Source organism: Paroedura picta, chromosome 2 (genome assembly GCF_049243985.1).
Source record: "Paroedura picta isolate Pp20150507F chromosome 2, Ppicta_v3.0, whole genome shotgun sequence".
Lineage (NCBI taxonomy): Eukaryota > Metazoa > Chordata > Lepidosauria > Squamata > Gekkonidae > Paroedura > Paroedura picta.
This window is the reverse complement of record NC_135370.1, coordinates 67293809-67308678: the sequence shown is the minus strand read 5'-3', so window position 1 is coordinate 67308678 and position 14870 is coordinate 67293809. Positions and strand designations below refer to the sequence as shown.

Sequence of the window (14870 nt, the reverse complement as noted above, 5' to 3'; positions counted from 1 at the left end):
TTTCTTTGAAACTCTTTTGCTAAACCGCAACATTTTAGCCTATTTCAAGAAGTTTGAAAGAGTTTGTGGCTGTTTCTGGAATATTTCCTTTTTAAATGTTATATTTCTATTGGTTTGTTCTACTTCAATAGGGGAAGTCATCCACAGATGGGTAGGTCATGCCTCTGCTCAATCAGGCAGGGCTATTCATCATATACACTCGCATATAAGCCGACCTGCACCTAATTTTACCACAAAATCTGGGCAAATTTATTGACTTACATATAAGCCAAGGGTAGGAAATGCAGCAGCTACTGGTAAATATACATTAACTGAGGCATCAGTAGTGTTTGAATATTTCAAAGAAGGACAGTAAACTAGCTCTGTAAGCACAAAAGAGGGCCACCAAACCAGAGCAGAACAACAGTACCCGAAGTTGGCAGCTACCAAACTGGGAGAATTGACAACTAACTACAACTACAGTGCCCCCCAGAACAAAACACTGAGGCCTGCCATTTGTGCATTGATCTCATTGCTACACAGCATTATTAGCCAATCTGTTGTGTCAGGAGTCAGAGTTTGGGGCCCCAGACATGGTGGGTGGCAGGTGGTCAGGAAACAAAACCTGACCACCTGGGAATCATCTGTCAGGTTGTTCCACATGGAGCATTTCCCACGCTCCTGCTGACTTTTTAGAGGACCTGGAACTACTGGACATTAAGGATCTGGATGAAAGGATATTTTGGGATCCTGAAGTAGGAGAGGTTGTAAAAAACTGGAAGGCCAACCCATGGTCACGCATTAAGGCCACTCAAAATAATTTGAATATGAATAGCCCTACCTGAGCAAGCAGAGGCATGACCTAACCATCTGTGGATGACTTCACCCTAATGAAGAGAAGAAACCGTCAGGTAAGACCAATGTTTCATTCTCTTGCATAGACCCAGTTAGGCCAGTGTAAATGGAAGATGACCATTAATAGCATATTTGCATTAACATTTTGCTTTTATTTATATCTCACTTTTCTCCCCATTGGGATTCAAAGCAGCTTAGAACATGGGCCTTTTCTATTTCTCACAACAGCCACCCTTTGCAGTAAATCGGGTTGAGAGTATGTGATTAGTCACCAAGTGAGCTTCCATAGTAGACATGGGGATTCCAACACTCTGCCCATTACACCATGCAAGCACATAGCTGTATATTTCATATTACAGTATATGTTGGTAAATAGAGCTACAATACATGTGCAGATTTAACACTGTCAGGCTGGAACTCCATAGGGATTTAGGATGGCTAGCTCTCTCTGAAAAGGAACTGTTTCGTCTTATATATTACTCATGTTCATTTATCAACAGTTGGTGGTGGTCCAATCTGTTCTTGGTGTAGTGGCTATAAGTGTGGACTTCTAATCTGGCAAGTCGGGTTAGATTCCGCACTCCCCACATGCAGCCAGCCAGGTGACCACAGCACTGGTAAAGCTGTTCTGACCGAGCAGTAATATCAGGGCTCTCTCAGCCTCACCCACCCCACAGGGTGTCTGTTGTGGGGAGAGGAAAGGGAAGGCACCTGTGAGCTATTTTGGGACTCCTTTGGGCAGAGAAATCCAGCATATAAGAACCGACACTTCTGCTTCTTAGTGGATCACTTATTTGTTAGATCTTGTTTTCACTTCTATTCTTCAGTGTGATATTAGATATGTCCTAGGAAACTGGGCCTTCAAGTCTCTTTTTGCAATGACATGCCCTCATCCTGGCGCATACCCTTCTGCAGCTTATAGCTTTGAATAGAAATTCCCCAGCCAACTGATTGTAACACTTCCTGCATCTGAAAGCATCGTGGTCTCTGGTTCACAAATGCTTATACCACCATTAGTTTGCTTAACAGGCCACAAAACTTTTTGTTTTCAGAGTGAGCTTTTCTTTGACAGTTGTCAGCATCAGAGGGCTGATAAGATGGAGTATTGCTAATGAGACGGAGTTGTGCTTTAGAATCCTTCTGGGTTGTTCCCATGGGATAGTCTGAATCATCTATATCCATACTGCGTCTCCTAGGAAATCCACTAAAAGTCTTCCTAATTAACCTACAAGCTTGAATCGGGGTGGGGGAGGAGAAAGTAGTGTGTTCAGTCCTTTGTCTGCCTGTTACCTTTGCAAGTTAGTGGTACAGGAGTACTTGGCCCCCTCCTACCAAATAAGTGACAACAATGTGGGTTTTGCTTACTGAGGCTGTAATTGTATGTTTTCTGGAATAACTGCTAAATGATCAGCAAGGAGCAAATGCCTTTGGCTGCCTTTTGGTGTGGTCCTCACTGGCCATGATACAGTATGTATATCACGCAAACATCAAATCGTTTAATTTCAGTAAAGGTAGAAGGCAGCAAGTAAAGAGTTTGGGTCCTCTCACGACATAGGAAGAATTGGTCCATCTATCATAATCCCCTCATAATGGGAGAGTGTCAGCTTTAAGATTAAGAGAGGAGTAGCTCATATTGTATCATCACTTTTACATACTAGGTTGCTTCATTACAGGAACTGCTTGACAGTTATACAAGTGTCCATTTCAAGAACAAGGTGTATTTTGAATGTTGTTCTAAAGGTGTTAAAACAATGTGTCCATGTATGCACACTGAAACTGTGCTGTACATAGCAGGAAATTATGAAGTACATCCAGGGCACTCAGAATCACAGAGCTGGAAGAGACCACAAAGGGCCATCCTATCCAGCCCCCCACCTTCTCATGGATTTAAAAATCACACATTCCTGACAGGTGCTCGTCCAATCTCCTCCTAAAAACTTGCAACAAATTTGGAATGACAAAACATCCATGATGGTTTAGCTATATCACTGGTCATGACCATCTCAAAGTGGTTTATTTTCCCATAAATAAATAAATAAATGTTTGTTTGTTTGCTTGTTTATTTATTTATTTATTGAAAACTAGCTTCAAAGCCCGTTCCTAAGAACAGGCCTTGAAAGGATCCCCTCCCCCGGCCCCCAGCCAGGCAGTGTAAGTTGGCTTTGGGCTGCAGCTTGCAGCCGGATCTAGTAGAGCGGGCGGGGGCTGGCCAGCTCATCAGCCCAGAACAGAACACCTTAGCAGGCAGTCAGCAGGCCTGGAGGCCCTTGTTAGCAGGCCCTCCACCACAACCCTTTGCCCAGGGCCCTCTCCCCTTACCTGCTGCTGGCTCCAGACACAGGTGCGTCTGAGAACAAAGAGGCTAGAGTCCAGTGACAGAGGGCAGGAGCTGCAGGGACAGGGCCAATCAGGGTACAGCCTGATTGCACCCTGGCTGCACCCTGATTGGCCTTATTCCAGCTTGGACAGCTGGACATGTGAACTTCTAAATGATGTTAATTTTCCTGTTTGGAATCATTGTAACGACCATGGTAATGAATGGGGCCTGATCAGATTTGGATTAGCTGTCCTTTAAATACAGACATATCATTACTCAGTAGGAGGTACTCGGTAGGAGTAAGAGGCTACCACAGAAACACCAAGGTAGATGCAGCAGCCTTTTTCCCCCTGAGGGTTTCATAACAGGATTAAGAAATTCTAACGTCACATATGTTACCATAGATACTGTAAATCATTGTCATGCAGGGCTTCCCAGTCAGAGTGTACATAGCCAGAAAGTCCTTATTTCAGCCAACTTTGTGGATAGGAATTTGGTTTCTGAGCTGGATGATACACAAGCCAAGCAGTGATCATTTATCAGTTACTATAAAGGCATGATTTTAGAGTGTAAGTGGCATTCAGCTCTGTTTAAATCATGACAGAGAAGGGAGAAAACACCACAGAAGCATACAATAAAATACAATATATGTCTCCAGTACAGAATAATAGGGTAATATCCAAATCAATATGAGCAGACTATAAAAGGAGCAAACTTGTTGAAAGCTGCCAGAAAGCAAAATTATTTCCATGTTGCTCCATGTTGGGATAATCCAACCATTTGTGTTGCAAATTGGGCTGACAGAGCAGCATTGTGGAGCAGCACAGGAATCGCTTTGGAATTTTCTTGAGAACAGCTTCTTCATTGGCACACTTTGCTTCTTTGAGCAGTTTGCTTATTCCTGATAGCCCTACGTAGCTGGTAGACATTTGGTTTGGTGAGCAGGCCTGTTCTAATAACTGTTATCACCCTACTTGACAGCCCAAGTTTTCTCTCTGAAGAGTCTGGAAAATAACAGATAAGTAATTCTTCCCCCTGAAGTTATAGTAAGTACTTTCTCTCTCCTACACACACACCACCAAATTATGCATTTTAAGAGATCTTTCTTGACTGGCAGCATTGAGCAAACTGGGTGGATTTCCTGTTAGGGAATTTTTTGATCCTGCATCTGTTTATATGGCCAAAACAGGGCTCGGCTCGACTATGTGAGCTGTTTCATAGTATAGTTCATCGCATGCATGGTAAGAGGCCAGTAAGAGTTTGTTTATATGGCAGCATTGTTCCATAAAAATACAAAATGTGCCTGCAGTTTGGTTTAAAAAAGAACTTGGAAATCCTCAGATTTGTGCGCTAATGTCTTCCCTCACAGATATGTTAGGATCCTCGTTTCTAACTGAGACACAGACGATTAAATCTCCCGATTTAGGCCACAGAAATTATATCTTTTTACAAACCAGGAAGTTTTCCTGGAAAGCAGACCGAAGGAAATATGCAAGTTCAAGGACTTTGGGGCTTGTTCTTATCTTAAACAAACCAAGGTTTATTTGTCGTGGATACAAAGTGTGTATTCTACTGAAAGGTATTGGCCCTTCTTGTTAAACAGACAAAGATTGCAGATAGCTGTGTTGGTTTACAGAAGACTCTAAGCTGTATAATAACTTATCCAAAGACCAACCAAAATATTACAAAACTTTGTCCAGTCTTGCAAATTATCTGGAATTCTTCATGAGAACACTGGGCTAAACTAGCTGTTTAAAGAAGGGGGTGGTGTTTCAGTTCATGCTTGATTGCCTTTTGTTCCTCATGCCTTGATAAATGTCTTTCATTCTGCCCCCTCCCTTTTGTTCGTAAAATATCCATCCTAATGACCACAGACCATGGCAGCCATGTGGAGCAGCATTAGCTTGATGCTTGAGTATACAATAGACTAAAGGGAGAAGAGGGGGCAGGGAACACTGCCTTTACCCATCTTCTGGCTTTCCCCCCAGTCCTCTTTCTGCCTCTTCCTCAGGCTTCTGAGTGGAACTGAGCAGTGCAAGTATGAGTTGGTCTTGAGGAGAGTCAAGAGACAGCTGAGAAGGCATGAGTGGAACGGACAAAACACTTATGTTTACATTATGTTTAGATTTCTAGGCCGTACCGCTCCTAGCATGCTAGCTCACAGCAGTTTACTAAGAAAACTATTATAATCCCCATAAAAATCTACACAATAATAACAATTTAAAACCAAACCGTAACAGAACACGAGATGGCGGTTCCTGTATGACACAAAAAAATCCCTCATTTTGCTCCAGGCATCGGTCTCGGTGCAGATGACATAAAATTGGGTTGGCAACTTAGTTCACAAACAGCTCCTGGTACGGTCTAACACCCTACCCAGGAGCGGACGGCGGGGGAGGAACCTAATCACAAACCCTGAGGTTTTCCACCCAGCCTCAACCAAAAGTCTGATGGAAGAGCTATCTTTTGCAGGCCCTGCAGAACTCAAGAGAGCTTCCGAAAAGCAACTCTTCCCTGCTGTTTTGTGTGTGTGTGTGTGCATCTAAATCAGAAGTTGTCCTGAACATCAATCTGTCTATTTCCAAGCTGTGCCATAGAGCAGTGGTCCCCAACCTTTTTGAGGCTGGGGACCAGCGGCAGCAGGGAGGGCAATTGCCCGGCCGCACATGTGTGGCCGTGCATGCGTGCATGCACCATGCACAGCCCAAATCGTGCATGCACGATTCCGGCCACGCATGGGGCATGCGTGCATGTGCGGCCCGGCCGCACGTGCGCAATGCGTGTGTGCGGCCCTGCTTCCCTCTCCCCCCCTCCCACAGTAAGAAGCTTCCCAGGCCGCAAGCTTGCGGCCTGGGAAGTTTTTTACTGCGGGCGGGGGGTGGGGAGAGGGAGCCACAGCCCGGTGCCAGGGCCTTCGTGGCCCGGCACCAGGCCGGACCACTACCATAGAGGATATGATCAACAGAGCTGCAAAATGGTGCTTAGGGCAGATGGGACTCTGTAATCCTGATGGAAATCCCAGGGCTGCAAGAGAATCTGACACCCCAAAAAAACATATTTTAAAAAACAGGGTATTAGAACTTCCCAAAGTAACACTATGGCCTGTAGCCTTCAGCTAACAGACTCAAATGCATTAAAGTTACCAAAGAGATTTGGCATCTTTTTGGATTACTGCTGTTCTGGTTGTGGTAAACATATCACGGGGTTTTTGGATCCCTACAGCTCCCGTAATTCCCCATTTTGACTTTACTCTTTATAGTAAGCCACGTTTAGTATAACTGGAACTAGAAGTTATGGCATATATGTAGTGCCACCAAAGCAGTATCACTATTATTTTTCTTGTTTTTTCCAGTAACATCTGGTAATGTAAAACACATGTCATCATCAACTTGTGACTTTCCTCAAACCCGCCTAACTTCATTTGTTACTGTTTTCAGGAGTGGGTAGACATGGAGCAATGAAAACGTTTAATTGTATATTTTGTATTGGTAGATGTTGAGAGCAAGATGCTGTTTTCAGCAGCAGCATCCCCATATCGCCTGAAGTTTGAGTCTCATCCAAGAGGCACAGTTCTTCAGGATTTCTAGAAAGGGTGGGGACAGGGTATTACGTAGATATTCAGATATAACATGGATTTGGAGAAAGATTGAACTCCTTGCCCCGAGGTTGGACAAGCTAATTACACCCAAGCATGGAATGATCAGAGGAGCATCTGAGGGTAATGACCACTGTGACTGATATGGAGAAAGGGAAGTGCGTGACTGTCAAGCATGTAACAGTTCACATAATTGCCATGTTTGTGATGGTTGCCTTTCTCCTGACTTGTGAGCAATGAGAGAGAAAAATCCTGTGGTGTACTATATAACTCCTGTGCAAAGTCATTCAGCACAAACCCACAGAGACTGAAAAACAAATTGGTAGCTATCCTAAATATGGTAAACATTTGAATGAGCATCAAAAATCCTGGCCTAGTCAGCTGGTGTATTAAAGCAATTGAGAATATGAACAGAAAAATAATTTATTGAAAAATCATTTTGCCCATGAGTTCAATGAGTGTCCTCATGCAAAATGCAGTTGTTCCATTTCAGGACCTTTACCCTGTTCCCATGGATGTAAAGGTAGTAGCAGCTAACATAAAGATATGGCTTGAAATGTGGCCCTTACAAAGTAAACATCACTTTGTTTCTGCTACCCTGTCTGTCTCTGTTTCTAATGAACCATTTGCCTAGATTCAGTTGACAGCTTATGATTTGACAAACGTTTCCTGTCTTTTCCAGGTTTGACCTATTGATGTCATGGCTACAAGCGCTGTCCCAAGTGAAAATCTTCCCACATATAAATTGGTGGTAGTCGGGGATGGAGGCGTGGGGAAAAGTGCTCTCACTATTCAGTTCTTCCAGAAGATTTTTGTGCCAGACTATGACCCAACCATCGAAGACTCATACTTGAAACACACTGAAATAGATGGACAGTGGGCCATTTTGGATGGTGAGCTACCAATTCCAGTCTGTTTGGCTTTAATCTTATGGGGTCCTTCACGGGGTGGATGTAAACCTCGCTGGTTATTTGTAATGTTGTATCTCAATAGAGACTATTTGTAAATGTAAAATGAAGTCAACAGGAGACACTTGTCCAGTAGCTCAAGAGAAAGAGGAGGGGTTCCTTTTGACCTCCCAAAAAGTTGTGCTAGAGGAGTTGAGACTTGGGTAGGCAAAAGCCACATAACAAGCCCTGCAGTGAGGAGTCAGTAAAGTCATATATTACACTGGTATACAAAGAGGCAGGATGCTATAGAGAAAACATTAAATCCATTGTGGGAAAGCCAGAGGGATCAAATAACGAAAAGGAATTTGGAAGAAAGTGATAGAGAACAAAGATATACAAGTGGATGTTATTGGAAATGCACTGCTGCCACCAATAGCAACACTCCTACATTTTCTTTACTTCATTCCAGTAACATTTTGTAAAACAAAATGTATTAAGTTCTTGCCTCACACTTTCTTAAAATCTGCGGCTTGTAGGGATGAGATAACTTGGAGTTAGGTGTTATCACACTGTGTGCTGTAATACAAATGATTTGTGCAGAGAGGATAGATGTAGGGTTTCTTCTGGCAATAGCCATTTGGTTCTCATGAACATTTCATTTGCTCCTAGGCTGAAGTTGATTTAATGTACAGAGCTGGTCTTATGGATTCAGCTGTGCTGGGTGCAAGTAATGTGAAATCCAGTCACCCCCACTGATCAGCAGTTCTGGCCAGTGCTCCTTGCAACAGCACAACTTTAGCAGACCAAAATTGGTAATAAAATACTGCCATGAAGGAACAGAAGCAGATGGGTGGCTGGAAGAGCAACAAAAAAGGCCAGTTTTCAATGTTAGCCTCCGGGGGCATTTTCCACTCATCAGGACAGCCATATAAACCTTTCAAAACTCACTATTGCCTGCCAATATCGATGTGCAGAGCACAAAAAAAGAAGAGGTGAATCCCCCCGAAATTTTCAAAATAGAGAGTATATGATGAAGGAGGAGGAACAATTCATGCTGCCCTGATTTTGTTGGAAGAAGGGCAGGATTAAAAAGTGCAATAAAAGTTGGTATATTCTGTTCTTTCTCTACAAAGTGTAACATAGCCTGTTAGGTTAATTTAACTTTCATGACAACTTTGTACAGTAGGCGAAGAGAGATTAACACGTTCAAGGCTATACAGTAACATTGTGATTTAACAGGGGTTTGAACCCAGAACTCCTTGATCCTGGCCCATCACACCAAATTAAATATTTGGCAAATCATATGCTGCCTTGCACAGATGTCTAACTTATTTGGCAGATCTGGCATAAGCATTACTTCGCAGGGATGGGCTGCACGTGCTATGAAATATAATGCCAGATACCAGAGATAATAAAAACTCTATAAATCAGGGGTCATCAACCCCTGGGCTGCGAAAGCCTCGGCACCAGGCCGCTGGTGGCCACGCCACCCTCTCCCCCACCCACAGTGATAAGCTCACTGGGCCTTGAGCGAATCGGCCGCTTTGGCGGCTGATTTGCTCGCAGCCGGGCGAGGTTCTCGCTGTGGGTGGGGGGGGGGGAGGGAGACGCAACTGCCGGCATGCCGGCAGGCGCAAACGCGCATGCACAGTGCTGCCATGCATGCGCTTTTGTGCCCCCAGTGGGCGCAAACGCATGTGTGCAGCAGCTCCGCACATGCACAGTGCCCCAGCCGCCATCTCCCCCACCCATCCCCACAGGCGGTCCTCAGCCTTACAAAGGTTGGGGGCCGCTGCTATAAATGACACAGGCACGCCCAATTAACAGTGTTTTATTCAAAATACAAGCAATTGATTTATTGAGGAATCCACAAAAACCCTATAAATGTATTTAATCATATGCAAGGCTAATTTTTTTAAGGATACTATAAAAGAGGAAGTATTTTATATGTCTATACAACTTAGTTGTCGTTTTGTATATCTAGCACTTTTAGGTGGTGAGTTATCTTCCTTGTAAGTAAATAAGGCATTTTGTCTGCACCTCCCCAGTCACCCAGCCTCAGCAGCCAAGCATGGCAATGATCCATCTCTCACTCTTTGTTTCCTCTCTTGTCCTCTTCTGTCCCCTCGGCCCTGCCAGTCTGGTCCTTCATGCCTTCCTCTGCCTTCACTGCCTTTCCCCATGCACTGTTTTACCTCAATCTCATAGTCCTGGTCCCTAGCAATTTACTTCCTATTTCTTGACAGCTGTGACCACACACACATAATGGTGTGCACCTACTTGTCAACCCCCCCCCCCCCGCCGCCGCCCTGTAGCCTCCTGCCTTCATTCCCTCACCCCAGTCGCTCATGGGCTGGATGAGTTCCCCCTAGTCCATACGTTTCACACCCTTGCTTTAGAGACCTGCTCAGCCCATAATTAAAATGATACAACAAAACCAGACAAGCGTTTAAAAACAAACTGAACAGACTAAAATGATACTCATATACCATAAAGTCGCTTAAAAAAATGGGCTCCATCAATTAAAAGCCTGGGTAAGATCTGGAAGCCTGGTGCCTGAGAAAGAATGTGGTTGGCACCAGGCACACTTTACGTAGGAGGATATTCCACAGGTGAGGTGTTGACAGTGAAAAGGTCCTTTCTCTGGCCCCTCTTAAGTCATATCCACAGGGAGAGATCAGGGCTTACGAAGGGGATCTTAATTGGCTGGCTGGATAATATACAAGGAGGCTGTCCTTTGAGCAGAGTGTTTACATATTCATAGTTTGCCAAAAGCGATTAGCAAAGCCAAGCCTGAAATCCACAGGCTGTAGGTTCATGTTCTGCATGTCTTCTGAGGGACATGGGATTTGGAAGCACTCTTTTGATCCCTGAAAAGGTGATACAAAAGCTGATTCTCTACCAGGGAACAGGGCAGGGCAGCACAACACAAAGGCAAGTGTCATCCATAAATTATGGATTATTGTTCAAGACCACAAGACGTCGTATGACAGCGGCAACCAGCTTCTTTCCACACACCTATACTCATTATTTCCTTCCTTGGGTCAGCATGTCCAGCCACTAATGAACTAACTGCCTTTGTAATACATTCAATATATAGGCCCCCGTCACTGGAATAAAAGAATTCGTCTTGCTAGACTACCTTGCTTCATTTTAACTGTAAACACTTTTCAGCCAGTCAGTTTTAATTTATTCCTGTTTTCCACCACCAGGCCGCATCGACAGCTTCTCTCTGTAGGCGGAATTTGCTGCTGCTGTGGCTTCCCACCCCCTCCCCCAGATAGAAGCTAATCTGTAGGCAATCTGTAGTTACTATTTTGAACAGGATTTTTTCTAAAAAACAAGGCAAGAGTTACAGAAGGCTTTTGAACTATGTACTCATATGAGGGCAAAAGAAAAGTCAGTGCTGGAGGAAGAGATGGGGAGGCAAGAGTAAGTACCTGTATTTATCACAGCAGGGATGTAACAGATGGCTGGCTCTGGCAAGTTGCTGTTTCCACTTATTCTGGGATATTCTCTTTTTTCCCCTCTCAGTATAGTTAACTCCTGATGTGAACAACCTATAGCCACCAAAAAGAGTTGTCTGACTAGGGTTGCCAGCTCCAGGTTGACTATTACCTGGAGATTTTGTGAGCAGAGGCTGAGGAGGGTAGATTTGGAGAGCAGAAGCACTTCAGTCAATGGGGTGTAATGCCATAGAGTCCAGCTTCCAAAGCTGTCATTTTTTCCTCTGTCACCTGGAGATCAGGTTATTTATTTATAATTCAGTTTGTAGCCTGCCACTCCCACAGTGGCTCATGATGGTGACATTGATAGCCCACAGTAAAATCGCTCATAAAACAAGATAAAACAGTTAAAGCCCACCCTTGGCAGCCATGAATGAAATTGCTCCCCCAGCTCTACAGGTTTCTCAAAAAAATGCCTTAGGGGAACAACCACAGGGGTAGCCCGATGACCTGGCTAACTCAGGAAAGGGGGCCAGATCTTAATTGCACTGGTCTCAACTGAAGACCTAAGAGAAGAGCTCTGTTTTACAGGCCCTGCAGAACTGAGAGAGTTCTGTCAGGGCCCTCAAGTCTCCAGGGAGCTCATTCTACCTGGTCGGGGCTAGGACCAAAAAGGCTCTGGTTACCAAGGAAACCCCCCTTGGGCCAGGAATTTCCAGTAGATTTGTACCTGCAGAGCAGGATGACCTGCAGGGGGCATAAGGAGATAGGCGGTCCTTCAGATACGTGAGACCCAGATAATGGATGGCCTGAAAAGTTAACACCGGAACCTTGAACCTGATCCAGGCTGCAACTGGCAGGCAATGGAGCTGCCTCAGCACAGGCTGGATATGGGCCCTCCAAGATGTTCCTGTGAGGACTGCAGCAGCTGCATTTTCCAGGTCAAGGACAATGGTAGGTCCACATAGAGCGAGTTACAGAAGTCCAATCTGGGGGTTGCCATTGCTTGGATCACTGTAGGCAAGCAATCCAAGGACAGATACAATGCCAGTAGCCATGCTTGTTGCAGGTGGAAGAATGTTATGTGGGCTACTCCTGTGACCTGGGCCTCCATTGACAGGGAGGCATCCAGGATCTTTTGACCATGGAAGAGCCCCTGAAATAGTTTTTCAGGCTTCAAGTAGCCCTGGAAGTGATGACAGATGGCCATGCCTCTCTGCCCCACCCCAATAGTTACATGTGGCTGGAAGTGACATCACCACCTGTATTAACAGGCATTCCTGAGGAGGACTGGGGGGGAAGAGACAGGATGTGGTTTAAAGTGAGAGTAGGCATGCAGGCTCTGCCCTTTCCCAGGCACAGAAACCATGAGAGAACTCACTCACACTAGGGAGGCGGGAGGGGGGAGCAATGGCGTATAACCTCTTGAGCTAACAGAGTTCCTCTAAGCATGAAGGGTTGTTTCTGCCTGCAGTGCTAAACCTTAGCCAGCCTTAGCACATCTGGAGAGAGGGGAAGGGCTTCCATCACTGCCTTCTTGCTTTCTCCCTAGCATGAAGCAAAGCAGTTCAGGTAAGACAGCGAGATGGTCAAGGCACCTAGAAGCTGCTGTGGGAAAGGGGAGTAAAGCTGCCCCCATCCCACAGCAACCAGTTTGCTCTTTTCCTGAGTGGATGTCATAGCAATGGCTTTACTTCCTCTTCTCTACAGTCAGCTTTCTCACTTCTGGTCAGCTGTTGGGATTAGAATGTGGATACTGCAGGAAACATTGAGGGTTATCGGAGGGGGTGGGCCCTTCCATTCCTGGCACAAGGCTTGTTTCAGGGAGACTAGTAGCTTATCTGTCATATGGCAGCAGCTGTTTCAGAGTGGGAACCACTTGCCAACCACATGCAATGCTGTGTTGTACAACTCCTGGTTATTTGAGGGTAGTTGCCAGAAGAGACACTGCACAGTTAGCTCAGCATTATTCATCCCCTTCCCCACGCCCTGCAGTAGTTACAAACCCTGCATTGGGTCTTTTGGCTAATGGCTCTCCTGGAGGCAATAAGTTATGGATGTAGCAATGTTGCTTCTGACCACTCAGCCAGAAATGACACCAGAACCTTCACACCACCTTTTCGTATTCCCACTGTTCCACAGAATGAGGCTGGGAACTGGAGTGCAGAGGTAGGAAGTTACTCACCATGGCAGCTAAACTGGTAATATTCTTGATGAAGCTTACTGTGTGATTGGCCAAAGGCCAAGCACCTAAGCACAATCAGATTTATTTTACAAAGTAATTGTGAGGGGGATAATGAAAGAGAAGAGCACAACTGCTACCATGGACTTCCAAACAAAATGTTCTCAGTGCTTCCTTCACATCACCCATACTCAACATCATACACACACACACACACCATCACATAAATTGTCCATTTTCATCGACTGCCCCAAATATAAAGTGAATCCCCAGAATTGTCTCTCTTGTGCCCCCTCCAAGCAGACCTGAAGGAAACTGCTCATTTCAGTAGTGAAAAAGCAGGATTTAAAATTTAAAAACCCTGTATACATCACCTTGAGTTCATTAGACAGAGGTCAGGATTAAAATATAATAGGTAAACAAAGACAATGCAGTAATGGTATAGCTTGATAATGGATATTGTTGAACCTTAATTTTAAGGACACCCCCCTTTAAAAAAATCAAATATATCCTGGAATGAAGTTTTAGTGAGATAGTGGCTAATCTTGAGAGAGAAGATTTCTCATGCCTTCCAGTCCTGTTGTTTCAGTGTTATAGTGTTATAGTCCTAAATCCTATTGCATGGGCTACAAACTGAATCAAAATAAATGCCTTTATGTGGAAGTAAATATGGTTAGCCTTTGGCATTGTTATCAGACCTTTCTTAATAATCATGTGTGGGCTGGAAAAAAATTATTACTTGGAATTTATGCTCTCTGCCACCATAAAATGATATATAGTATGATCTTGTGCATGTTTCCTCAGCAACATCTTTCCCTAAATTCTTTAGGAATTACAGAACAATCCTATGCAGGTTTATTTCAAAGAAATTCCACTGTATTCAACAGCTCTTGCTCCCAAGTAAATGGAAACAGCATTGCCAATTAATAACTAATACACATTTTGGATTTTAGCATATTTTCTTTATTCAGTGACTAATTGAAGTGTGGAATTTACTGCCAATGGACAGTGATGGCCACAAGTATAAAGGGCCTTAAAAGGAGGCTAGACAGTATCATGGAAAGTCAGTCAACGGCTGCTATCCATGGTGGCATCAAGCTTGGAAGGAAGGCCTTGGCTTCTGTGCTCTGTTTGTTTGGTCCTCCAGGGCAACTGATTGGCCATTGTGTGAAATATGGTCGAGTAGACTAGATGGACCACTGGTCTTATCCAGTGGGCTATATTTAAATGAGTCATAGCTGAGCTATGGCAAGGTTTCCTGGAAGAGACTGATTATTTGGATGCATTTCAGCCCAGCTTCTGGCCCGCTGTTTTAATTGAAACTCTTTTAGTTGCCCTGGTGACTGATACTAGGAGGCAATCTCTCTCTGGAACTCAAGCAGTACTCCCCTTTTCGAGTGTCAAGGACATTGGTTATGTTCCTACTAGGGATGGCCGGTAATCTGCTTTAGATTGCACTAAAAGACATACAGAATTCAGTGCTAAGCATATATACAATCTTTTTTTTAAAAAAAAGTTAAAACACTTGACCTTCACAAATAAGTATCAGTCCTGTGTTTTTTAACATCTAAGTGAAATTTCTGGAAGAGTTTGTGCAAGGATTTGG

General features: G+C 44.3%; 1 protein-coding gene across 1 annotated transcript in view; it reads left to right on the top strand.

Moving 5' to 3' along the window:
- The window catches only part of MRAS (muscle RAS oncogene homolog), a 68781-nt gene that overhangs the window by 32823 nt on the left and 21088 nt on the right, over positions 1-14870 (top strand). Inside the window, exon 2 of the mRNA XM_077320570.1 lies at positions 7429-7639. Within this exon, the coding sequence (XP_077176685.1) occupies positions 7447-7639 (193 nt within the window). The 5' untranslated portion in view covers positions 7429-7446. The remainder of the gene's footprint in view (positions 1-7428; positions 7640-14870) is intronic.